This window comes from Macaca nemestrina, chromosome 13 (genome assembly GCF_043159975.1).
Source record: "Macaca nemestrina isolate mMacNem1 chromosome 13, mMacNem.hap1, whole genome shotgun sequence".
In the NCBI taxonomy this organism is placed as follows: Eukaryota; Metazoa; Chordata; class Mammalia; order Primates; family Cercopithecidae; genus Macaca; species Macaca nemestrina.
The window spans coordinates 15,221,575-15,233,845 of NC_092137.1; the positions used below are offsets into that span (position 1 = coordinate 15,221,575).

Consider the following 12,271-nt stretch of genomic DNA (forward strand, 5'->3'; position numbering starts at 1 on the left):
CTGGGCACCAAAACACTGTATCTGGTTCATGGGAAGAGCTTAGTAAATGTTTGTAAAATAACCATACACTGCTGGGACAAAACTGGAACAGCTATTGTGGTCAGAGAAGACTGTAGATACAGTAGTCTTCAATTAACCATGGTGTTATTTATGAGAATGAAAGTGCTAATTCATTCCTTTGAAACATTAACAAAAAGAAAAAAGAAAGTAAATTCAACGGGCATACCGTAGTGACTGCCGTGATTTGCTCCAGTGCCATCTCGCGCAGATGCTCATCTCGGCTCTCGAGGAGAAGTTTCAGAGATGGAAGCAGGAGGGACTGGTTGAGCAGCAGCAGACAAAGCTCCTTCACAGCCTGAAACCACAGAGCAGGGGTGAGCAAGAACTCCAGGATGCACTTCTCATCAGCGCGGTTCTGGCTAGATCATTCCACCCCTTTTTCTATAGTAGCCTCTGTGTGTGTGTGTGTGTGTGTGTGTGTGTGTGTGTGTTTAAAGCCTCACATGGGACCACACTGAATATACTGAATATGGGAGTTGGCATCCACTTCACTTGGTTCACAGTAAACTGTGTACAGATTTCCAAGCTATCAGATATTCATCTATGATACTGCTTTTTAATGGCTTTGTAATACTCATTGTACAGATACAGTGGTATAATTTATTTTCCTAAACTCTCACAGCCCTAGTTTCCTCATAAGTAAAATGTATGTATTTATAGCTCCTTTGCAGGTTTTGTGGGGGGTGTGTGTGTGTTTGTGTGTGTGTGAGAGAGAGAGAGAGAGAGAGAGTTTGTGTTGATGAATATAGCATACAATGCTCAGCATATAGTGGAGGCTTAATAATAATAAAAAGAATTATCAATTGTTAATCTTGTTAACAACCTCTAGTTTTCATTCACTGAAACGAAGGAAATCAGCAAATAAAATATTTTAAAATGTGTCTATCATTTTAATGTCAAAATGAATTGACTCCTTAATATATTTAAGACAGTCTATCTTCATGAAAACTGTGTTGCAGAAAAATGAAAATGTGTTTGGATCTCCACAGGCAGATCTGAATTTTATTCTCAGCCCTTTATTTTACTAACTGAACCTGTGGTCACACAGCAGGCTTTCATATAAGATAGCAAATGATAATCCTTTACAACAAAAGCATAAAACAGTAAGAACAAGATTTGCAAACTGTTTTGCCCTGCTGAGCTGTGTTGCCATTTGGGTCCTGACTTTAGCTGTAACACAAAGAAGAGAACACTTTGGACCAAAAACCAGACAATGAGTGACTCCACTACACTAAAGCAACGGTTACTCTAAAGAACTGACAATTATTGGCATTCACGGGATTGATTTTTCTCTTGTGCCATTCAGACAGCAGATCAGAGAAGAAAAACTCAAATTTACTATATTTTCAAAGTTGCTTTACATTATTATAGAGCATCGATAAAATAAGAATGGCACAAGTAAGCTCCCATTTAAAACTCAGGATCAAGTTCTCTTTGGAATTCTGCTCATTTTAGTTTTAGCTTTCACCCAGCACGTCTCTTCTTGAAATCGGCAAGGCCCTCACATTTCAGAGTAGAAGGCTGTGCTACACAAACCTGTGTGGCAATGATCAATACCAGCAGGGGAGCGGTTTGTAAAACACATTCTTCACACATTGGGAATTCTAATTCAAAAAAGTATGGTGTGTGCCTTCAAGAACCCGTGACACAGAGCAGTCTCACCAAGCATCTGGGGCAAAGAAACAGACAGACTTTTCATCCGGGATGCCGGACCCTGCAGAAGATTATTTGGGAGCATGAAACAAGCCCCTGAGCATGGCACTCCGGCCTGGCTGGCCGCATCCTGGGGCCTCCTCCTCCTCCTCTCGGTCATGGCAGCACTCCCCACCCGTGCATTCCACACCAAGCGCTGTGCGGGGCCCCTTCTGACACAACCCACACATTCTGTATCTGCTCTGTTCAATACCGTAGCCACAAGGCAAAAGCTACATTTGAGTGCAACCGAGGAACTGCATTCTAAATTTTACTTAAAGGTTTTGATAAGCCACATGGGGCCAGTGGCTACCATGTTAGGCAGGGTAGCTGCTGGGCGCTGGACTCTCTCACACCTCCAGATGTTTACACATAGGGTAACCTTTGCTCTTTCTCTGTCTGATTAACCATCTACTTGCTCTTTAAGTCTCAGTTTTAAAATGCACAGAAAAACTGTACTTCCTCTGCAAAAGCACCCTTGAATGTCCCAGGTTAGCAGTCAATGTGCTAAATGTACTGTATAAATATTTCCCACCTTATCTTTTATCTTGTATTATGACAGTCATTCATTGGTCGACCTGCCTTGCTTGCAGGCAAGAATATTGCTCCTTCTCTGTATTCTAAACTTGCTTGGTACATGCCATACCTAAAACTTCTTGTCTATAATTCCCTCTCTGAACAAACATTTGCTCACTCAGTAAGTTATCAGCGATGAGTAAACAAGTATTTCTCAATGACTTATGATATTTAGACATCGCATAACATTTGGCTGACCTTGGCTTTCATGACAAATTTTATGGAATAACCTGTGCGCCCCTCTGAGCAAGCATAATGGATAGATGGCACATAGCGAGGCAAGGACACCCAAGAATGGAGGAACCCACTTAGGTGAGCCACTGACTACTTTTCAGCTCTTAGCTACCAGTTATTGGCCAAATACTTACTCTATCTCTAAGTGCTAAATCCTCTACTATGTTTGTTCGCTATTTGCCCCGTGTTGCAAGAGAACGTTTATTAAGAGATTTACAAAGGGAGTTGGGGAACTGCAAGAAAGGTCGAAGCAGCAGAGAAAAACCACAAAATACCTCATTTGATAGGCCTTTGCAGTTCAAACCTGTCAGACCATGAGGACAGAGAACAAGAGAGTCCTTGGATGGAGAGGATTAGGTGGGCCCAGGCTTAGAGCCAGGCCACAAACCCGGGTGTTTGTTCTCCCTGTGGACTATGGTTTATGAAGATGCACTGGGGCACTGTTCCCATGGCCTGACAGTCATGAGAGAAGCAGGACCAGTTCGCCAATATGCCTTCTGTCCTTACACAACTCTCCTACTGTCCCTGGAGTATCTAGCATCAAAAGGTCTGCAGGGCCTGCAGCAGGAACTAGGGGCACAAGGTGTGCAGGGATTGGTGATGCAGAGACCGAGGGGCTTATCGCAAGTCCCGGGCATTGCATGGGGGCTGCAAGGCAGCTTGCAGTCCTTGCCCTCCAGCAGGCCTAGAATGGGCTGAGCTCCCACTGCTGTTGCCTGGATGTCCAGAAGCCCCTGGCACTGCTGGTTCTGCAGCCCCAGGTTGATCACGATCTTGGCCAGCTGGGCCTCCCCACTGGCCACCAGGCACTGTACCTGGGCTTTGGTTTTGTGTTCTCCAGAGCCTCTCAGGTTGTGCTGGGCCTGCTGCTCAATCTCCAGGGCACTAACCGTGCCTCTTGAACTGTAATCTCTACCGGCAAGGCAGCTGCTCTGAGCTGAACATCAAGTGTTTGTTACATACTTTGTTTTAATATGCATCATCTCATTTAATTTCTCCTCAAATCCTTTGACAAAGGTGTGATCTCAGCCCTACTAATCAGATGGGGAAAGCAGAGGTAAAATGGTTAAATAACTTGAATGTTATGGCATAACTTGTCTGATTCTAAAAATCAAGCTCTTGACATTAGCAAAAGTGGCTCAACCCTGACAGAGAACAATCACATTGAGATTGAGAAGCTGGGAATTATTAAGGCTCTCTCACCAGCTGGGTGACTTAATCCCGTGCAACAGACCCAGAGCATCGGTGACTAACTCATGTTGTGTCTCAGCAAAATCATGGACCTTCAGGGTCAGTCACAAATAGCTGGACCTTGGAATTTTAAATCTATAAATGCCAACAAACTGCTTTATGCCAATTTCTTATTCTACCTATCCCTGACTCTTGAGAGTGCTTTATATACTGCCACGGATACAAGCTGATTAGAAGGACACAGAACTTTTGAGACTGTGGGACACAGGACCTGTGAGAAAGTCACTCATCCTGCTGGTAATATTTTCATCAGGAAAACCATCATGGCCCTAAGTAAGCAAGTCCCAGGAGCAACAGCAAGAGTCACGAAGGCATTCTAAGGAGTCATGAATTTTTTTAAAACTCTGTAAGTATGGTACCTCAGTGAAAAAAGGGAAACGGAGATGAAGAAAAAGGTGAGTACTCTTAAGTACTCTGACATAAACAGTTGGGCACACGCGTTTCCTAAATCATGGAGTAGGACAACCAAAGATATTGAATTTAGGAAAAAAAGTCCTAAGTAACAGAAAATTGTACCACCACAGTGATATAACATTGCGGAACTCTGAAATTAAACTCTTCAGCTTCCAAATGTAGTAAAATAAACTTAACAAGATACTGCCACTTTTTAATAGAAATGTTCCTTCCTCTGTAACACTTTTAATTTACATTTGAGCATATTTAGCCATCAGTAAAAACAGTACATACCATTTGCAAATAGCCTCTAATCACAGCAGCCTCAGGAAAAAAAATCTATAAATGTGTCCAATTGAGAGACAGAAACTGAGTCAGCTTAAGGAAAATGAAGGAAAGTCACTGTGACAAGAGAACTCCTTGAATAATTATCTTTTGTTTCATCAAATTAAAGAGACATGATAATGACCTACTTTGCAATGGGGTTTAACCCAGTACCTCCTCTCTCATCCTGAGAGAATTACAAATTTATGAAAGGTAGTGAATTCTGTGCTATGGATGAAGCAGTACACATACAGCCTCAGCTCATTCTCCTTAGAGAATAGACAGAACTAGCATTTTCTCATCCAGCTTAACCTCTTCTTTCACAGACCAGAAAACAAAGATCCAGAGAGTTTGGTGCTTTTCTCACGTTCACATAGATGTGGCCCAGTCTGGAAGAGAAACAGTACAGCTTCAAGCATTACTAGAGCTCCTTCTGTTCTACTATGTATGATGTTCCCTGCCCTTAAGGTGCTCCCAGTCCTAATAAAGAACAGAGGCAGTAAATCCCTTCCCATGGTGTGTGTGAGGAGTACTCTAATAGATGTGTGCTTTAGGTGCTGTGCTATCTTTTCTGACCTCTTAAAAACACTTAGCAAACACCGACCACATGACTCTGAGATCAAATGAGACCCCTGCAAATAAACTTAATGTATTACTCTATTTGTCAAAGTACCTCCCTCTGGCTGTAGACACTTATTAGGGAGTTGAATCATCACAGCTAAATCAGAACTTTTCATTTAACCAACAAGTCATTTGCCGATAGGAAACAGAAAGCACAGCTTCTTACACATTCATCAATAAAAATAACACGCTTTTCTTCTATGTATGTAAAATGTAAATGGAGTGCTGACGAGAATATTACTGCTATGGACACAGATATGTCTAGGTCCTATTCCCAGGCGGCTAAAAGATAATACACCTCAAGTGGTCCCTATAGGCCCTTTGGCCCCAGGGACTGGTTTCGTGGGGGAAAATCATTCCATGGACTTGGGGAGGGGTTGGTTTGGGGATGATTCAAGCACATTATATTTATTGTGCACTTTATTTCCATTAGTATTACACTGTAATATCTAATGAAATAATTATACAACTCACCATAATGTAGAATCAGTGGGAACCCTGAGCTTGTTTTCCTGCAACTAGATGGTCCCATCAAGGGCTGATGGGAGACAGTGACGGATCATCATAAGGAATAAGGAGTGCACGACCCAGATCCCTCGCATGTGCGGTTCACAATACGGCTTGTGTTCCTATGAGAATCTTGTGCCACCACTGATATGACCAGAGGTGGAACTGAGATGGTAGTAAGTGATGGGAGCGGCTGTAAATACAGATGAAGCTTCACTCATCGCCAGCCACTCACTTCCTGCAGTGCGGTCTGGTACCTAAGAGGCCATGGACTGATACTGGTCCTCGGCCTGGGGTTTGGGGAAGGCTGACATACAAAACTGTTACTGAGCCTTGATTAGCTAGCTGGTGAGATGATGTCAGGGTCAAGCATGCAGTGGCCATGTCATGGCCAACTTACATTCCTTGCCTTGCAAAAGTTATAGTAAAACCAAACCAATAAGGGTATTTTAAAGAACAAATAAACATCTTTAGACAATGACAGAGATCCTAACAACCTTATGTCTTAAACACTGATCATCTAGATGCTAAATTCTATAGGCCATTCTTGAAGGAAGTATTGAAAAGGGAAAACTGACAGTAACACTTATATGATTGCGTAAGAGACATTCAAAATTCATATGTCTCCCAAATGTGGTAGGAATGGCTCCTCTGGAAGAATTCCTTTTTCAAGCTTTCAAGCACAGAGACTTGATTTAAAGATCAGACCCACCATTCACTGCCTGAAGAAGCAGGAGCAAGACCCCTGACCTCAAACCCTCCAATCTATCAGCTGTCAAGTGGAGATAAATGAATCTCCTTAGAGAAGGTGCTGAAGGTTAAAGGAGGCAATATAGATGAAAGCCCAAGAGTGTTAGCAAATGTTAGTTATCACCATTACTACCTGCCTGTTAGGCAGTAACAGGAGACCTTAAACGATGCTTTCCTAACCTAGATTCGACAGAACTGACAGTAGAACACTGCTGGTCTTTGGTCCCGATCTAATAATGCTTGATCTTAGCTTATATTCAAGCGAAGGTGAATCTCATGTTATTTACATGTTGCTTACTTTGGTGGGGATAATGAAGTGCACCGAGTCCCCACACTATGCAGTGGGCTTAATCCGGCCCTGGGTGACACAGACATGATATAGCCACGGTTCCCCTCTCCAGGTGCCCACAGTATAGCAGAGCAGATCACGGGTTCATAAGTGGCTGATACAAGCAGACCTCGGTCCACAGCGCAAATCACACTTCACCAGAGTAAGGCGAGGTAATTTTCGGTGTTGGTACTTTATTTTGTAGAATAATTGTGTCATTCTGGTAGTTGGAAGACTTCTTTAAATGGATAAAACATTTTAAAATTCAATAAAAAAAATCCAAGCCCTCATTCAGAAAACAATTCATTAAATGTGCATTCACGAGAATATTTTCCTTGAGCGATTACAATAAGGATTCAAAGGATCATATTTACAAATTTATTTTCAAGTTTATCTCCTACAGAGTAGGAATGCAAAATCAATTTAATGCCATTATCCAAATGCTTAAATTTAAGACAGTAAATTATTCAAATAACATACTGCTGAGGTGGGATCCATAGCAGTGAGCTGAAATTAACATGTGCTTACTTTAGAACGTTCTCCCTCTTTCTCTCCATACATATATATACACATATGTGTTTCTGTGTGTGTGTATATATATGTGTATGTATATATATAAAATGTCTCTGTGACAGTCAAACCATGGGATCAAACAAGAGAACAAAGGTCAAAAAGGAGGTGCCTGAGTTTTGACCATACTTTGCAGAGAAAAAATTTTGTGGTTATGCAATCTTGTTACAATGATGTTAAAAAGCATGTAAAATTCAAAGTGGTTGGTTACATACTGAGAAGAGTGCTAAAGTTTACTACTACTATGCCAGCTGGCCTAGTTCAGACAGATAATGCATGAGCTACCATGGCCACTTGGAACAGAAACTTCAGTTTGACAAAAAAGGGCGTCTAGAAGAAACTGAAAACTGGGTTATACTCTGGGACTTGTACAGGAAACGTTGGCTCCCACGAAAAGACAGCAGCCTCAGAGGATCCTTTCAGCATCGCTTTTCTTCATCTGATCCATCAGAAATTATGGCTTTTACCAGTAATTACTTAAGCGAAATGTTCCTCAAGTCCAGTCACTGGGATTGCTTATAATAAAGAGTTCTGATAAGCAAAGGGCTACTCCTTAGGAAAGCACTCAAAATATCCACTCACCTCTACAGGCAGCATCTGCTTGGTGTTATACAAAGAGCGACACATTTTCAAAACTTCGTTCCCCAATTCTTCCTTGTTCTCTATCGTACATCTGGTTAGCATCACTGTAGCTAGTCTCACCCATGGATTATTTGTTATGCTGGTGTTTATGGAGAAAAATACAAGGCATTGGAAATGACTAAAGCTATCATAATTGTGATACATTTTAAAACAAGTGAAATGCTTATGGTAAATTACAATCAGAATCTAGATGACGTGCTGCTTCAAGTCAACCTTGTAGAAAAGACAACACCTTAAGGAGAAAAAGCAGCTTCCTGTGGTATCACCAAGCAGCCCAGCAACACCGGGGTAGTAAGTGGCATTGAAACAGCACAGGCTTTGTGAAGCCAGACAGACTCGGGCTCAGATTCTGGCTACTTGGATCCTCAGAGAAGTTATTTAGTACTTTCGCCTAGTTGTATGGTTCTGGGGAAGCCACACCCTTTCTGGGTCTCAGTTTTTTCATTGTGTAAAGCTATTTAATGTCTTTTTTTCCTTGAAGAGTTGCTTTAATGAATGATCTATGTAGTTGTGAAGAATCAGTGTTAATAGCAAGCACACATTACTATTTACTACATAAATACTGCCTCTTGCTGATATTATTATTATTATTACCATTGTTATTGTAATGGGGTCAGGGCAGGACTAAGTTACAATCAGGGTACTGCATAGCAGAGGTCAGCTGGGGAGCATAGGTTGAGGAAGCCACAGACAAGTAGTATGAAGATCACACTTTGGGCTTCATATTGTTTCCCTGTATTGGAAACATAAAAGCACACAAAAGTTTGCCTTTTCTTTCCCTTGTCTTTACTGACACTACCCTGTGTTTCATAGAAACATCACAATTTACATTTCCATTGACAAGGTAATGGTAAATTCATTTCATGGCCCCAGGAGCAGCGTACTGATTTTACTTACATTAAGAAAAAATTACTATTTATGAAGAGTCTGTTGGTTCATTAGCACAACACTACATTCTAGACATTGAACAACCAGGGATGGTCTTGCCCTTGAAAGAATTTTATTCCTCAGGCCCTGAAAAGAATTTCAAGTGCAACAGTAACAAGGGGACGAGCCCTTGGCAAAGCCTTTGTGTCTCAGCTCAAACTGACAACCTGTGAGAACAAAGAACGCTGCTTACTTCAAGGTACACACAGTTCTGTGAGAGTGTCTGGTGTGCTGAGGAGTCTTCCTACACTCAAGGACTTCCCCTCTTTTCTCCTCTTGCAAAGTCTGAACTCAGCTCTCCTGGGTTCTTCTCTACAGTTTTTCTCATTGTAGGAGAAATGCTGCTTGCCCAGCATGGTGAACCAATGGGCAACAAGGCTTTGGTAACAAATTATCAAGATATGTTTTTCACCAGCCAGCAGTGATACACTGGATGAAAACAATGAATCCTCCTTAAGTACAAACCTAGTATTTTTTCATGCATTTTCCTACAAGGAACTAAAGCTAAAAAACCAAAGTTGGCACTAGTAAATTACAGTCATGTGGATCCAACGAATTTCTTAAGTTGTAACCTTTTTGTGTTGATGGGCAACATGCCATCATTGTCACACTATCCTCCCTTTCTTTCACCCCCACTCCTTTTTTGGTGATTTATTTATTCAATTGGATTGTCTAAAAGAAAAAAAATATTCAAAAGTACTTCTGAGAACCTGTTTGTAAAGCATCCCATCACACATTCTCCAGAATATTTGACTTATGCCCTTGTTATCTCTTAGGCAGAGGAGACATGAATGATAGGAGGGGAAGGGGTGAGCAGACTGGGAAATGCTTTGTTCTGATTCTAATGATTTAATAAAGCAGTTTTATAAAACTCAGGTTAGCAATTTACAAATTCCATTTCATATATGGCTACAAAAGAATATAACTTTAAAAGTTAAGACTTTTGGTTTACAAACGCACTAAATGTTTTAAATGCAATAAATGTTTTAAGTCAAGCTGATTTTGATTCTTGTGAATAAATGAATGATTTTAAATGGTCCGTGTTCTAAAAGTAAAAGAAACTGTAAACTAAAGTTAATCTCCTAGAGGCGTCATATTTTGAATTGGGAAATGAGGGTATGACGAAATCTACAATTCGATTCTAATAATTCATTTCCTTACAAAAGTATGGCATTAGTGGCAATCTCATCAGTGGGCTCCACACCTGTGTCACATAAGTCTCACCCAGGAGTTTGTTCAGAACAGATTCCCAGGTCCCAGTACGGAGAGCTGGACTCCGCAAGTTGAGCACAGGACCCAGGACCCTGCTCTGAACAAGCACCCCGAGCTCTGAAGGCACACACACGAAGACCACTGGTGGCTAACACAAGTGCACTGTGAACTAACGGTGTTATGATGTGAGAGCCTGCACTGTGGATTTCAAACAGTGAAGGTAAGAACTTGTTCTTAAAAACAAGTCAGCATGTCATCGCTGCCACAAAGGTAAGAGATCTAAGAAACATTTCTTTTTTTGCTGAAAACACTTGGTTAAAAAAATACCACAAAATGAAAGCACCATTGTCCTTGGTTTGCTTTGGAAATTCCAAACAGTCTCGTGGAACCTTTTCCAGATATTTGCTGGCAGTCCTAACTGCTCACAGGTTATAGGACTTCATTTTCAGAAAAGCATCCTTCTTTAACCTCAGACATGTGGAGATGTTCACTGGCCTGGGGGAGAGTATGTCAGCTGAGCGTGGGGAGAACAAGATCAGTCCTGGGCCAAACAGGCGCTTGTGGCAAGGGCATTGGTGCTCATACCATTTTGCCAATGAGAAGCCACAGCTCATGAGAGCCAGCCCATGCACTCAGAGGAAATCTGGCCACTTCTTCCAAAGGAAAGGGGTACGTTCCGTGGCTAATACCACAAGGACTGAATAAGTACTCCATGCAGGTATGGGTGGCAGCTGCAACTCAGCGTGACAGAGGAAACAACACGGGCTGTGAAGGTAGCCAGCAGTTGGTTAGAATTCTGTCTCCTCCACTTATTAGCCATGTGAAGCCTGAAGTTGTTTAACTTCTGAGCCTCAATTTCCTTCATGTATAAAATCAGATAACATCACCTTCCCTTGTAGGTGTGTTGTGTGAGTGACTGATAATATATGTAAATTGCACATAACATTGTGTTCTCAATAAGTAGGAATTATTCATTTATTCCTTTTGGATTCTCAAGTTGGCACTGTAAGCTGTGTTAAGACAGTCAAGAAATTTCCTGGCGAAAATACTGAAACTACATTGTTTTTGTTGACCTCATAAATCAGATATTATCAAGCACTGTCTGCTACTTTTGAATAAAATATTAGGGTTTAGGGGCAAGGAGAAACGGAAAGACACTGTGATATTTCAAAAACAATTTTAAATTCCTCTAAAGGCAAATACTGACTACGCACACACATATAATTATTATTTCATTGATTCTTTTGAAGGTGCAACATTTTTAGGGCTGAAGTCCAAACAAAAGAACTCTAATTAGGCTAATTTTATGTTAATACTTACACATATTCACTTTTCATAGGTGGCCAAGCTTGCAAAAGTAAAACCAAGTGCTGAAATTCAGCCTCATGGTGACTAGATTCCAGGAGTTCCATGAATACACGGTAGCGGTTCTCTTCATTCTCAATGTCAGCTATGTCCACCTGGAAGAAGAAATACGCACTGAAAGCTGGTGGCAAAGGCTACTGAATTGGTTTACAGAAGAATTCTACTTTATTTTAATTCAACTTTTTTTGGAAAATTTTTTACAATGTGTTAAGATTCAACAACATCAGAAAAACCACCATCTCAAAAGCTCTAAGCCTTACTCAATTTCAGATAATTATGTTAAAAATTGTTTAGTACTACAATCAGAGGAAGGTTCTAATTAACTTTAACAAAATAAATTCAAACAAGCAGACTTCCACAGAACTGGCTTGTTGGCATTTAACATACGTTAAGAGACTGAATTGCTTTATTTGAAATTGTAATATTTCACCATCCTCAATATTAGGTGAATTTTTTAAAGTTTAAGTTATCCCAAATGAAATCCTAATTTTCATTAGAAATAAAATCCTAATTTTCATGTTGTCTAGAAAATGTCTCTAATTTGAAATGAAAGATTTTGCTAAAGTATATCTGTCATAGAACTTTTTTGCTATAAATCAAAATAGAATAAAATATCCTTTATTGATACCTCCATTTCTAATGCAAAAGTAGTCTCTGCCAAATACAAAACACCCATTTTTCCTTTCATTGAATAACTAAATGGTTTTTCTTTTACATTGAGGCAGTCCTAAAACAAATCACATCTCCAATGTCTCTGTGGTTGAAAATGTACACTATTTTAGGTTAAAAAACAGTTTTAGGCATAAAAATAAGCCAAAG

General features: G+C 40.6%; 1 protein-coding gene across 2 annotated transcripts in view; it reads right to left on the reverse strand.

The window, feature by feature from the left end:
* The window catches only part of LOC105486455 (NBAS subunit of NRZ tethering complex), a 390,628-nt gene that overhangs the window by 11,921 nt on the left and 366,436 nt on the right, over positions 1 to 12,271 (reverse strand). For both annotated transcript variants that reach the window (XM_011749319.3, XM_071076257.1), the window contains exons 49-51: positions 11,408 to 11,547; positions 7,889 to 8,027; positions 227 to 355 (exon numbers count right to left, since the gene is read on the reverse strand). In XM_011749319.3, the coding sequence (XP_011747621.2) occupies positions 227 to 355; positions 7,889 to 8,027; positions 11,408 to 11,547 (408 nt within the window). The remainder of the gene's footprint in view (positions 1 to 226; positions 356 to 7,888; positions 8,028 to 11,407; positions 11,548 to 12,271) is intronic.